A 15000-nucleotide genomic window follows, 5' to 3' on the forward strand; every position below is an offset into this window, starting at 1 on the left:
CATAATCGCTCTTTTTAAGATAAGATAAGATAATCCTTTACTGTCCACACATGGGGAAATTTAGGTGTTGCAACGCAGTAGATACAGGGGAAAGGACAGATAACTTATAGGAAGTTAATAGAAGAACTCTTATAAACAAAACCAAAAAAACTATTATTAACAAAACTCCTCTCATATCTTAATAGGGAATGGAGGAACATAAATAAATAAAATAAAATAAAGAAAAGATAAAAATAAAAATAATAATAAAAGAAAATAAAGTAAAAATAACTAGCATAAGACTAAATAATACTAATACTATTGGTAAGTAAAAAAACACTCTTATTTACATTAGTTATATGCACATGAATATGACGGTAAGTCAGTCAAGTATTGCACGTGTTCAGGGCTTTGTCCGTCCCTCCTGTCTCCTCCTGTCTCCTGAGGCTCCGTCTCACCCCGTCCCTCCTGTCTCCTGGTGCTCCGTCTCACCCCGTCCCTCCTGTCTCCTGGTGCTCCGTCTCACCCCGTCCCTCCTGTGTCCTGGTGCTCCGTCTCACCCCGTCCCTCCTGTCTCCTGGTGCTCCGTCCCTCCTGTCTCCTGGTGCTCCGTCTCACCCCGTCCCTCCTGTCTCCTCCTGTCTCCTGGTGCTCCGTCTCACCCCGTCCCTCCTGTCTCCTGGTGCTCCGTCTCACCCCGTCCCTCCTGTCTCCTGGTGCTCCGTCCCTCCTGTCTCCTGGTGCTCCGTCTCACCCCGTCCCTCCTGTCTCCTCCTGTCTCCTGGTGCTCCGTCTCACCCCGTCCCTCCTGTCTCCTGGTGCTCCGTCCCTCCTGTCTCCTGGTGCTCCGTCTCACCCCGTCCCTCCTGTCTCCTGGTGCTCCGTCTCACCCCGTCCCTCCTGTCTCCTCCTGTCTCCTCGTGCTCCATCTCACCCCGTCCCTCCTGTCTCCTGGTGCTCCGTCCCTCCTGTCTCCTAGTGCTCCGTCTCACCCCGTCCCTCCTGTCTCCTCCTGTCTCCTCGTGCTCCATCTCACCCCGTCCCTCCTGTCTCCTGAGGCTCCGTCTCGCCCCGTCCCTCCTGTCTCCTGGGGCTCCAGCTCACCCCGTCCCTCCTGTCTCCTGAGGCTCCGTCTCGCCCTGTCCCTCCTGTCTCCTGGTGCTCCGTCTCACCCCGTCCCTCCTGTCTCCTCCTGTCTCCTGGTGCTCCATCTCACCCCGTCCCTCCTGTCTCCTGAGGCTCCGTCTCGCCCCGTCCCTCCTGTCTCCTGGTGCTCCATCTCGCCCCGTCCCTCCTGTCTCCTGGTGCTCCGTCTCACCCCGTCCCTCCTGTCTCCTCCTGTCTCCTGGTGCTCCATCTCACCCCGTCCCTCCTGTCTCCTGAGGCTCCGTCTCGCCCCGTCCCTCCTGTCTCCTGGTGCTCCGTCTCGCCCCGTCCCTCCTGTCTCCTGGTGTTCCGTCTCACCCCGTCCCTCCTGTCTCCTGGTGCTCCGTCTCACCCCTCTCACTCTAACGCTCTCTAATGTACTCTCTCCTCTCGTCTCTTCTCAGCTTTCCAAGGAACGTGAGCGTCTTCAGGCGATGATGGCCCACTTGCACATGCGGCCCTCGGAACCAAAGTCCTCTCCCAAACCAGTGAGTGCATATTGCTCCGGCTCCATAAACAGACTCGACTCGACAGAACGACCGAAAATGACCAGTTGAAGCAGGCGGCGTCGACAGTGACAGACGATGAGAGGAGAATGGGATTTGTAATACAGTTACATTTGCTTCTTATCAGTTATTTGGTGCCGTTAGGGGACAATGGAGTTTAGAAGTGTATTAGATGGCGGAGCTGTAAGTCCTCGGCTCAAACGCGGGGTTATTTCTGCGTGATGGATATAATGGCCAAAACAACCTGTTGGCGGCTGATAGCTGTTTGGCTCGCCGGCGGCAGCGGCACTCCAAAGTGGAACGATTGAGAAAAAGATATGTCATTTTAACAACAAACACATGAAAATTACACCCAAGTGTCGAAGACTGCGCCGTGTTGACATAAATACCCAGAGTCTGGATGAAATTGATGGCAAAAGACAAAAAATCCAAAACACAAAGAGGTCGTCGAAGCGGTGCAAATGATGTCACTGGACCAAATGTTTCTCTAGTATTTTACTTTGAAATTATACGACTTTGTCCAACCAGCTCATTTTTTTCTGTAAACATCAGTCTTCCAATTGTAGATGTTTGGAAATGTTTGAGTTCAAATGACAGTTAGCATAGTTAGCATAGTGCTCAGTCCACTTTGAATAGAATCGTTTTCCTCATCACGGAATGTAGATAATCACAGATAGCATAATTATCCCATAATTCCATCAGGAATCAAACTCCCTTTTTTATTATTCAATCTCTCTCACCGCGTTTCTCTCTTTAGCCTTTTTTTTAATCTTCACAATTCAAGCAGCTTGGTTCCATCTCGTCCAATAAAGAACTGGCCGCCTATAATCCGAGGCTGAATATGAATGAATGATGCTAATGAAGTATTGCATTACATAAAGCACACATGAAAGAGCAGCTAATTGCATTTGATGGCGGGGGCAATTCAGACCGAATCCTTAAACGCACAGTTAAAGCCCTCAGTTTTAAGGCGGCCCCGGCTTTTTAAAGAGGAGGCAAAATGCACGAGATGATTGCGAGTGTATCATCAACGCAAATGAAAAGACTTAAGACAAAACGACTCTTTCGACGGTCGCCACACTTCTGCAGATAGAAGCGGCCCATTTGATAAATACAAAGGTCTCCGTTTATTACACGGCCAGAACAAGAAAAGAAAATCCCCAGTTTTTTTTCTCCGCTAACGCTAAGGCTAACGCTAGACACCACTGCCGCGCCGCCGCCGTCTCCAGCGTGACCCCATTTATTCCCCCGAATTGCACTTCATTAAATGCTACCTTTTGGCCATGCTGTGGACGGATGAGGATCAAAGTCAGCAGTGCAGAAAGTTTAGAGTGATCTCTGCAGGCCAGTCCGCCTCGCTGGCCCAACCTGGGACCAAAACGAACTTCTCAAGAGCAGACACAGCAAACACTGCACGTTTTGAACTGTAGGGGGCGCGTTAGAATCTAGTATCTAAATCCAGAACCTCTCTAACATCTCCAGACGAATATATCCAGTCCTGAGCCCTGGTAAATGGTTAGTTAGTAAGGGAGGGCATCCAATTTAAAGAGGAATGATAGATTTTTACCCATAATACACGGGGTGGACATTGAAATAACAAATAGTTCAATGGCAGAGAAGTAAGTTTTACCAAGGACAGATCGATATACATCAGTTTACATATATATCACGGCTGTATTTGCATTCTTTAGCGTGTCGGATTTGGGCCTCACATCTCCAGCTCAGGCCAGTCTTTACTTCAGCTCAAATGAAAGATACAAAGCTTTATTTGAACAATTTCAATGTGATTACGCTGCTGCGGATGTCTGAAAATGATTTATTTAGACGTATTTTCCCTTATTATTATTCTTTTGTTGTGGCGAGCAGTGAAAAGTGTTGAAAAGACACAGTTCAGACCATATTTTTGGAGGGAAAATGATCAAAATCTCGACACCGCAGCGACAATAACCACATTTTAAATCCTTGCATGTGCCTACTATACGTTGCATGTTGTAGAACGAGGCTTTGGCGTGGATACACACAGAGATATATACCTGCCTCGGGCCGGACAAAAGCCCTTTGTGCCACACGCGGGCCGGGCCTGTTTACTCCTGCACCAGCTCATTACCGCCAAGTGGCCAGCTAATTATCATCTGCCCTGGAATGTCTCGAACTTGACATTTGAGTCTATTTATCAACAGGCGGCACAAACGACCACTCAGAAACTCCCTGGCCCTCCGTCTTTCATCTGGGCTTTTAATTCCAAACTCCTGCAAGCGAACGCATCTCACAATTAGGCCAATTCGGTTTGAATATTTAACAATGTCATTACCATTCCAAAGGAAATTAGAGCACGGACTAAAAGGTCAGCTGGGAATGTTCCAGCCGGTTAGATCCTCTCATCAAGGAACGCCAAAGTGGAGGAGAAACTGGACGATTAGCAGCCACTTTAGACGCGGATGATACGAAGACGCCATCGCGGCAAACTCGCTCCAGTGCTCAGCTTTTTTACTGCTCAAATTCAGATTTTTGTTTCATTTGGTGACAGGAAAAAAGCCCATTGCGCGTATATAGTTCAATTCATCCATTTGTCATAACTTGGGTGAATGGTTTTACTCAATTCTAACGTTCTCTCTGATGGAACCGACCTGGACAACCTCTGCCTTACGCTGACAATAACGCACTGTATTTAGTTTGCATATGGAACCGCCCTCCATGTGTGTCCGGTGCTGAATAAACGGTGTGTAACTTCAGAGAGCGCCCCGAAGCGAGTGGAGCTGACGCTATTGACCGTGCTGGAGTTTCACACGTTGACCGGGTTGACATCCACGGCAAACAAGACTTTTCTCAACTCTCTGCTGGAGTGGGAGGATTACAGCTGCGTGGAGCGGAGCCAGAGCGGGCGGGAGGGGCGGGGGTAGAAAGGGGGGCGGGGCAGCTGTGGGCCAGTGATAAATAAAGAGATAAAGAGAGATGAGGCCGGGATAACATGCCAGCTGATCGTTGGATAATCTCGAACAGCGTGCTCTAATTAGAATTCTTATGATACAATTTGGTGGTTGTAATTAGTGGCGATGGGCTGGCTCCTCTCCACGAGGCTTGTTAGTGGAAACACAGCTGTGTTAGAGCAGAGCACACACTCTGTCAAAGAACCACAAAATAACTCTTCCTCCTCTCTCCCTCCCGCTCTCTTCCTCTCCCTCTGTATCTCTCTCTCTCGCGCTCGCTCTGCAGCTAAACTTGGTGTCCAGCGTCACCATGTCAAAGAACCTGCCCTCAGCGTCGCCCCCGAACTTACCTCAGACGCCCACCACGCCCACCGCGCCCATCACGCCCATGGCAGCGATGCCACAGGTGCCCTCAGTGCTGGGAGGGGCCAACGTGCCCAGTATGGGAGCGATGCGCCGACGCCACGCGGACAAATACTCCATGCCTCTGTCTTCAGGTAGGACCAACTACTCAGCGCACCGCACACACACACGCACACACACACACACACACACATACACACACACACACTCACATACACATACACACACACACACACACATACACACACACATAGACCGCACACACACACACACAAACACACACACACATAGACCACACACACACACACACAAACACACACGCACACACACACACACACACACACACAAACACACACACGCACACACACACACACACATAGACCGCACACACACACACACACACACACACACATAGACCGCACACACACACATAGACCGCACACACACACATAGACCGCACACACACACACACACACAGACACAGACCGCACACACACACACACACACACATAGACCGCACACACACACACACAGACACAGACCGCACACACACACACACACACACACATAGACCGCACACACACACACACAGACACAGACCGCACACACACACACACACACACACATAGACCGCACACACACACACACACATACACCGTACACATACACACACACACACACACACAGACCGCACACACACACACACAGAACACACACACACACGCACACACACACACACACAGACCGCACACACACACACACATATACCGCACACACACACACACACACACACACATAGACCGCACACACACACAGACCGCACACACACACACACACACAGAACACACACACACACACAGACCGCACACACACACACACACACACAGAACACACACACACACACACACAGACCGCACACACACACACACACACACAGAACACACACACACACACACACAGACCGCACACACACACACATATACCGCACACACACACACACACACATAGACCGCACACAAACACAGAACGCACACACACACACACACACACACACACACACTCACACACGCTCATAGAGCTGACCTTTGAACTCACACTGACATCTCTCACTTGAGTTTTTTTCAGTATCTTATGAAAGTGAAGATTGTACTTAAATAGTCGTGTCTCTCTCTTTCACAAATACTCCTAATATTTGTCAGACTCAGATGTGCTGACTCTTCACTTCCATGTTCTTGTACAAACTTGTCGGCTTTGCAAAGCGCCGCCGCCTTCAGCCCGGGCGCGGCACTATAAATATTGCACATCCGATAATGGCTGTAATTGATTCCAAACACACAAACATGGGGTAAAAACGACGTAACTCGGGCCTGACTCAGTGAGAGACGTCTCGTGGGTTTAGAAAAGCACTATGTTTAATCACTCTATATGTAAATACACAAGAACTTCCTCCGTGCATAAATATTACATGAATGTTAATTAACTTCAAATAATAGTAAAAAATACAATATTTATTGCATTAAGAGCGTCCCATGTATTGGGCTGTGCATTTTAAACGTTCAGTCTTTGATGTTTGTATTTACTCGCAGTGTGTTTAGTGTGAAGCGCATCAATTATTCAAGTTCAGCCTAACTAACTGCACGGATCTCATTTTGTGGATGTATTAGTGTTTAAGATCTCTCGCGAGGGAGATTAATTAAAAATGCATTTTGTCAGACATGGAAAATGTTGATTTGATGTGCCCCTCTCACCCCCTCCCCTCTGTTCCCCCCCTAACCCCTCCCCCCCTTCTAATTTGTTGAAACCTTGAGCCATTTCAATGTCTGAAGAATAAAATTTACCAATTATTTCAGGTGGTGACACAGTATTTATTTTTCCAGAGATCGCCCCAAACTACGAGTTTTATAAGAACGCAGATGTCAGACCGCCATTTACTTATGCAACCCTCATAAGACAGGTGAGTGGGAAATAAATTAACTTTGCCTGATTAGATTAAAAATTAATTGCTGCATGAATCACGGCAGCGCTCTCCCGTGCTGCTCGGTCCACCCGTGTGTGCGTGCCGGTTATGTAGTTTCGTTAGTAAACCATTATTTGATGTCATCTCATTTCAGGCTATCATGGACTCTGCCGACATGCAGTTAACGCTTAATGAAATCTACAGCTGGTTCACGCGCACGTTCGCTTACTTCAGACGCAATGCTGCAACCTGGAAGGTAACCCGGATGCCCTTTCGCCTCCCGCCCCACCACGCCGCCCGCCACGACCTGTCACTCACCGGGCGTCACACACACCACTGGCATGATCCGACTCACAGACGACTTCAACAACCCCGTTCGAACACGACGACGACGATACTCGACTTTGTGCATGACATGTCATCCATTGGCCACATCAGGACTCACAAATTTGTATTTAATGTATTTTTGATTACGATTTCAAAAGTTGCAAAGCCCCAATGACTGAATATTCGACTTGCTAACAGTACATTCATATAATCCACAATTTAAAACAACGTATTTGTGGTTGTTTTGGATTAATCCAAGATGTTAGGGGCGATATCGGAGCATCCCAGACAATATTATCTCAATCTGACAGAAATGTACTACGACATCATGAAACAAACTAGTTATAGAGGTTTGATCTTCAGATAAATGTGAAAAGTCATAAAAGAGCAGAAATATCACCTTATACCCTTATTATTAAGCGTACAATGTCACTTTTTTATTTTTCCTCAACACAACATTCATGATATTATCTAAACTGTGATGTATTCTCCACGTTTATTTGCTGAAGAATTATTATTATTCATGTTTTATTTTCTGTTTTCAAGTGTAAGCAGCAGAATTAGGGATGTACTGCAGTCCAACACGCTTCATAGTACTACATTAATACTTCACAAACCCCATTGCCCCTTTATCTTAACACAAGCTCACACAAAATCGAATATTAACATGTCGCCGGCTCCTCTCCCCTCCTCAATGCTCTCGGCGTAATAGAGACCATTCTTCCCCCGTTATTTATTTTTCCACCATTACGCCTTTTCTGTTTGGAGATGACAGCCCCGAAGAATTATCCAGCCCCCGATATCGTTTTCTAATTCAGTGCAATTAATAGCAGGGGCCCGGCGCGGCGAGGAGAGGGCCCTGACGCACTAATTATACAGCAGCCACTCCATCATCAGCACCTTTTGTTAAGAGAGACACCCCTCCTCCTGCGCGCCAGAGCCCGCCCTCCCCTCGCCTATCATTGGTTAATTAGGTGAGAAAGATGGCGGCCCGAGAGCGTTAACCAGCTACCGCGCCGACGCTGTACATAGTGTAGGTAGAGCGAGCGGGCCGCGGGCAGGGGGGGTTTGGGGGTCGGGGGGTTAAGGAGCCGAAGAGACGAGAAAGGGAAGCGAGAATTGGCCCCGTCGCGAAAAAGACACACTTTATTTACTCGCACAAAAGAGCCCATTTGTAAATCTGTCCGCGCAACTTTATTGTCCTGTCCGTTCGCACAAAGATGTTAAAAATGTGGCCCCCTCTGTCTTTCTTTGTGTGTGTGTGTGTGTGTGTGTGTGTGTCGGCGATAAAGAAAAGCCCTTCTGGTTTCACTGTCCTCTCCGTTTTCATCCTATGGCCCCTGTGCATCGTTCGTTAGCGCCTTTAGCCTTTGTGCGCGGGGGAGAGCGCCGCCGCCGCCACCGCCGCCGCTCATCTGCATGCGACCCACGAGCGCCGGCACTAGATTTAGCAAAGTGAATTAATTTGGATTTGGGATGCAAATGAGCGCATGGGCGTGTGATCACCGATTCAGGACGGCGGGCCCCTTTTTCCAGTTTGTTAGGTACAGTGTATATGTGGACGGGACATGTTCTCCCCGGGTTTCTGCAGTAGTTACATTTACAGAAACAACACAATCGCATATAAGACTCGCAGTAACTTTGTAGTGTTTCATGACGGATTAAAAGGCGAGAAAAGTTTTCGCGTCGTGCCACAATGGAAAGAGATATGAGACAAGTCCGCGCACAGTAACCGAGGTGATCTATTTACATGTGTGGAGCCACAATCGCCTTCATCAGCATTAGCGGCATGATCAGTGATGGACTTGTCATTTGATTAACACTGAGAGTGGGTCTGAAAGAAGAACCAAATGAAAGGTAGTTTAATATCTAGGCTTGGTCTCATCAGCTGAACAGAGGGATCCACCCCCGCCCACTTCTCTCTCCAGAAGCATATTACTTCTAACTATATAGCATGCATAATAAAACTGCTCATTTGCTCATTAATATTAAAATTATCATATTCAGAGCCATGGGCATTAAGATCAATCAAATCCTGGGATTTTCAGGTCAGATGCGAGATCTGCTTATGAGTTTTTTTCCCTTTTATTCTGAATCCCCTTTTCCCGGGGAAGAGCAGTACACAGAGCGCCAGCACATGATAAATATGGACAGCACCATTATTAAAGATGAGCTTATTATTTGTGGAGTGTGATGCATATGCTTTAATTATGGACGGGTAGTCATATTAATGAGACAGTAAGATGAAGATTTGTAGTGTGATATTGACATTTTGTGATGGATATCATACTATTATACTATATTTTAGGATTGTGGTTTGGCTCCAAGTTCAAAGCTAATTGTGACATGTTATCATGAAGAGCAGAGCCGCTGTGAGGGAGGATATTTGGACATCTAGATGTCAGATAGAGTTCAGGCTAATTCTGGATGTGCCGGGCCCCACGTGCCCTCAGACACACACCAGGCTACTGATGACTGTCTTTTTTCTTGCTCTGCTGTCATCTTTACAGCGATATGTCCATTAAGAGCAATGCTTTTGTGGAGCAGAGAGGGTTACTGACATCACCATTATCAAGGCCAGCATTACCACTTCTGTCACCACCATAAGCCATTCGCTATGCTGATTACCTCCTTTTAGCCTACTTACTCTGATTGATATGTACTGTGTGCAGGACTTGTAAGAGCATTCGCTCTCACTCAATTTTTACTAATTAAATCAATGATGCGTGAATGTTGAGAAATTCTTCAAAAAGCAAGAAGAAATCAATTTCCTGGGCCCTATTTGTGACGCTTAATGAATAAAAGTGATTCATTTTAGCCCCTGCTCTGACCTGTCTGTCCTGTGCCTGCAGAACGCCGTCCGCCACAACCTGAGTCTGCATAAGTGCTTTGTGCGAGTGGAGAACGTGAAGGGCGCCGTGTGGACCGTGGACGAGATGGAGTACCAGAAACGCAGGTCGCAGAAGATCACGGGGTGAGTTTACGCACGGCTCCACAGCAGGAGGACGCCACAGACGCAATGTATATTTAATGTGTCTGTTGTACATGGCATATGCTAAAACAAACACTGTGAAGGACGACATCATCAGAAATGGGCACTTGAATATAAATGTACGTCAAGTCTATACCGCACGTGCTCCTGTGCTCTTGTTTTGATCATGAAAGCAGTTTCTATACAAAGCATTTATCGTACACTTGTAAATATGTTTCCTGATTTATTATGCAACATGCAGACATAAAGCATCCGGCGTGCAAAGTAGTGATTGACAAAAACTAGCGCGTCCTTGTACAAGAGCACTCTGAACTCATTTCCTGTCCTTGTTCCTTGTCGTTTGCTGTTTGCTTAGGAGTCCTTCACTCGTCAAGAACCTGCCCTCCAGCCTTGGCTATGGAACTGCACTAAATGCCAGCTTACAGGTACTGAATGTGCACTCTACACCGCGAACGTAGCACTCTACACCCTGAACGTGCACTCTACGCCGTGAACGTAGCACTCTACACCGCGAACGTGCACTCTACACCGCGAACATAGCACTCTACACCCTGAACGTGCACTCTACACCGCGAACATAGCACTCTACACCGTGAATGTAGCACTCTACACCCTGAACGTGCACTCTACACCGCGAACGTGCACTCTACGCCGTGAACGTAGCACTCTACGCCGTGAACGTAGCACTCTACACCGCGAACGTATCACTCTACACCGCGAACATAGCACTCTACACCGCGAACGTATCACTCTACACCGCGAACATAGCACTCTACACCGCGAACGTATCACTCTACACCGCGAACGTAGCACTCTACACCCTGAACGTAGCACTCTACACCGTGAACGTAGCACTCTACACCGCGAACGTAGCACTCTACACCGTGAATGTAGCACTCTACACCGTGAACGTAGCACTCTACACCGTGAACGTAGCACTCTACACCGTGAACGTAGCACTCTATACCGTGAACATAGCACTCTACACCGCAAACGTATCACTCTACACCGCGAACGTAGCACTCTACACCCTGAACGTGCACTCTACACCGCAAACGTAGCACTCTACACCGTGAACGTAGCACTCTACACCGCAAACGTAGCACTCTACACCGTGAACGTAGCACTCTACACCGCGAACGTAGCACTCCACACCCTAAACGTAGCACTCTACACGGTGAATGTAGCACTCTACACCGCAAACGTAGCACTCTACACCATGAACGTAGCACTCTACACCCTGAACGTAGCTTCATCGCCTCCTCTTCCTCCCCTCCTCTTCATCTCCTCTTCATCTCTTCCTCTTCATCCCCTCCTCTTCCTCCCCTCCTCTTCATCTCTTCTTCTTCACCCCCTCCTCTTCATCTCCTCCACTTCATCCCCTCCTCTTCCTCCCCTCCTTTTCATCTCCTCCTCTTCATCTCCTCTTCATCCCCTCCTCTTCATCTCTTCTTCCCCTCCTCTTCATCTCCTATTCATCCCCTCCTCTTCATCTCCTCTTCATCCCCTCCTCTTCCTCCTCTTCCTCCCCTCCTCTTCATCCCCTCCTCTTCATCCCCTCCTCTTCCTCCCCTCCTCTTCCTCCTCTTCCTCCCCTCCTCTTCATCCCCTCCTCTTCATCCCCTCCTCTTCCTCCCCTCCTCCTCTTCCTCCCCTCCTCTTCCTCCCCTCCTCTTCATCCCCTCCTCTTCATCCCCTCCTCTTCCTCCCCTCCTCCTCTTCCTCCCCTCCTCTTCATCTCTTCCTCTTCATCCCCTCCTCTTCATCTCCTCTCCCTCCCCTCCTCTTCACCTCCTCCTCTTCATCCCCTCCTCTTCATCTCTTCCTCCCCTCCTCTTCTCCTCCTCTTCACCTCCTCTTCACAGATTGATAGCGAGCGTGTGCATCTAATCTGTCATAAATGATTTGGCTTCATCGTGGACGTGGACGAGGCGCTCGTGGCCAAAAGTTAAAAAATTGAATCAGCGTAATATAACTTTCATGCGCAGCGGGCGAAAGTGTCCCGAGTTTTATTATTTTGAGGTAAAGTTTTGGGGGGATTTTTTTTTTTAAAGCAAGCGCCACACAAGGGGAGGGCCCCTCCTCCCGGGGGCCCCCGGGGGAGGCGCGTGTCAGCAAAACGTCTTCGGAGAAAAAATAGCTCGCAACAGAATGAAATAATGTCGGGCCGAGACAAGTGTGTTTTAATAATGACTTTGTTAAATATTTGAGTTTTCTCCGACCGTTCCTGACATCGCCGTGTTTAGCCCGCTCCCACGTTATTAGCCGCGGACATCACTTCACTCGCTGTTTGTTTAACTTTAATCAAACGTCGATCGCTCTTTGCATAAAGTCAAAGTGAAGATCCCGTGCGCCGCCGTGACGAGACGCAGAACTTCTCACTCGTTACTTTTTACAGTGCAATTCAAGCAGATTTTTCCAAAACTCACATGAAACCAGAAGCTACTATCGGTTCACAGATCGCGATAACACTGGTGTACAAGTCCTGGTCGAGTCTTATTCCTGCTCCACCAGAAACAGATACTTATTTTAGTTCAGTAGAGATGACAAACTACGTCCTTCCACGAGCACGTTGTTTTATTTTGAAATTCGACGGTACAATGAAAGCAGAAGTTACCAAAGTGTCGATGTATTCATTCGTCTAAGCGTGCGTTATTTGGTTCTAAATTGAGCCCGTTTTAGTCCTGATCTGGACTGTGTTTCGTCCTGTTCCAGTTCTTGTTTAGTCCTGATCTAGTTAAGGTTTAGTTTTGGGGTTTGGTCCTGGTTTTAGTCCCAATTTTGATGTCGCTTATCTATGTTTGACCAAAGTGTGATAAAGTATGTGCGATATCTGTTTTATCTGCTATCTGTTATAGCTACAAAGTTTTAGCGCTGATGCTAAATTGCTCGATGCCCCCAACCGTCTCTCAGCTCCTGTTGGCGCTTAATCAGTTCTTTGACCCGCTGTAGACCGGGACAGGAGCTATAGGCCGGGAAAGGAGCTGTAGGCCGGGACAGGAGCTGTAGGCCGGGACAGGAGCGGTCCGACGGGTTCGGGGGCAAAGACAAATAGGTGGCACTCTGAGTCCTCTGTACGTGAACACATAAATCTAAAGTCTCGTGCCCGTCGTTCCCTTTTCGCAGGCGGCCCTGGCAGAGACCTCCCTCCCCCTGCTCGGTAACCCCGCCCTGATGAACAGCGGGTCCACGCACATGGGCTGTCACGGGCTGCTGGGTGGCGATCCGTCCATGCTGGGCGGTAGCCCCCCCGGTCTGCTCGGGGGAAGTCCTCCCGGTATGTTGGGAGGCAGCCTGAGCCCGCCGGGCACCATGAGAGGCAGCCCCCCGTCCCTGATGCACTCCGCCCACCACGATGAGCTCAACGGGACGCTCGACCACCTCGACCACACGAACGGACACTCCAGCCCCGGGTACTCCCCACCAGTACACATGTGAGTGCAACCGCAAACCTGACATGTTGTGTGATAAACGACATAACTAGCTGCTCAAGCGGGTTATTCAAGGTCAACTAGTATTTATCAGTGTCTAATCAATCAATCAATGTCTAAATAACCTTCTTCTGCTGCCGATTAGATATTTACGAACACTTATTAAAACACACCTATCAATGCATCCGTTATTACTGCTTATTAGTATGACATTAGGACATTTATGTACGTCAATAAGGGTTAAAAATGGAAAACTTTTGGTGGTACTAGCCTTTAAAGTGCCCCCTACATGTCGGACGACTCATTGATCTAAAATGCAGTTAAGATAACTACATTTTGTATCTGGCTAAAAATTGTAAAAATGTCATGACAGGATAGCTCATTTTTAGGTTAATAATTCCACTTCCTGTTTGTAATTGATGACATCACACGAGGAAATTACCCAACACTGGGCAAAAACTCATCTAATGTAAATTTGACAAGTAAAAATACATGAGAGCGACTTTATTCAGTTGAATTCATGTTTAGAGTGTCAAAAAAGTTGTTTATTTGTGTAAATTCTGCATAAACTTTGACTGGAATGAGTGTCCCTGGTGTGATGTCACTTCCTGTCATTTTCCACAGATTTTTCAACGTTTTCTCCACAAATACCTGCTCGATTGGTGTAAAACCATAATTTATATGCACAACAGGTACAAATACACCAAATAAAGTAAAAATTAGAACATCATAAAAACCTGTCATAGGCACTTTAACGACACAGTTAAAGCTCATTACGATCATAATTTATGTACAGAAATGTCGTACCATCATCATAATATACTGTGTCAGTAAATATCGGATTATCAGCAGAATAAGATTTAAAGAAAAGCAGAAAAATACACCAAAATCAACCACATACAACTAATATGTTGATAAGCGTAAAATGTCTATGTTCTCAGGATGTGTCAGTTATTATAAAGTATCGATGCACAATTGATTAATCTTATAGTCAAGGTTATTTCTAGATATTTGGGGTTCAATATTTATCCTGTGTACATTTTCTTTGCACGGAGGGGAGCTTTTTGTTGTAGTATGATAAGATTCGAGCTGCAGAGGGTGGAATAAGTAAGTAACTCTCTAGAGCATATCAATATTGTACATTTACAAAAAGAGTGTACTGGGATTCTCAGGCTTTCCAATGACAATATTACCGTTTATCACGATATCTTCTGTATCGATACATCACAATATAGTTATAACATCCCCAATAACTTTGACGATAAGTGTAAGTTAAAGGCCAATGTTGAAGGATAATAGCATTTCTTTAGCCGATAGAATGAATCCTTCAACATAAAATTAGCAGTCGTTCCTCTATCGATCAAGATCTTTC

At 47.2% G+C, this 15000-nt stretch overlaps 1 protein-coding gene across 7 annotated transcripts in view; it reads left to right on the forward strand.

Annotated features, from left to right (window-relative positions):
* The window catches only part of foxp2 (forkhead box P2), a 114900-nt gene that overhangs the window by 88778 nt on the left and 11122 nt on the right, over window positions 1–15000 (forward strand). For 6 of the 7 annotated variants that reach the window (XM_072454842.1, XM_072454845.1, XM_072454846.1 and 3 more), the window contains 7 exons: window positions 1530–1613; window positions 4845–5055; window positions 6772–6875; window positions 7033–7134; window positions 10058–10179; window positions 10553–10622; window positions 13324–13631. In XM_072454842.1, coding sequence (XP_072310943.1) covers window positions 1530–1613; window positions 4845–5055; window positions 6772–6875; window positions 7033–7134; window positions 10058–10179; window positions 10553–10622; window positions 13324–13631 — 1001 coding nt within the window. The remainder of the gene's footprint in view (window positions 1–1529; window positions 1614–4844; window positions 5056–6771; window positions 6876–7032; window positions 7135–10057; window positions 10180–10552; window positions 10623–13323; window positions 13632–15000) is intronic. The other variant, XM_072454844.1, reaches the window with a different exon arrangement.

Source organism: Eucyclogobius newberryi, unplaced genomic scaffold, assembly GCF_026437365.1.
Source record: "Eucyclogobius newberryi isolate DKJ021-1_F unplaced genomic scaffold, fEucNew1.0.hap1 SCAF_2, whole genome shotgun sequence".
Taxonomy (NCBI): domain Eukaryota; kingdom Metazoa; phylum Chordata; class Actinopteri; order Gobiiformes; family Gobiidae; genus Eucyclogobius; species Eucyclogobius newberryi.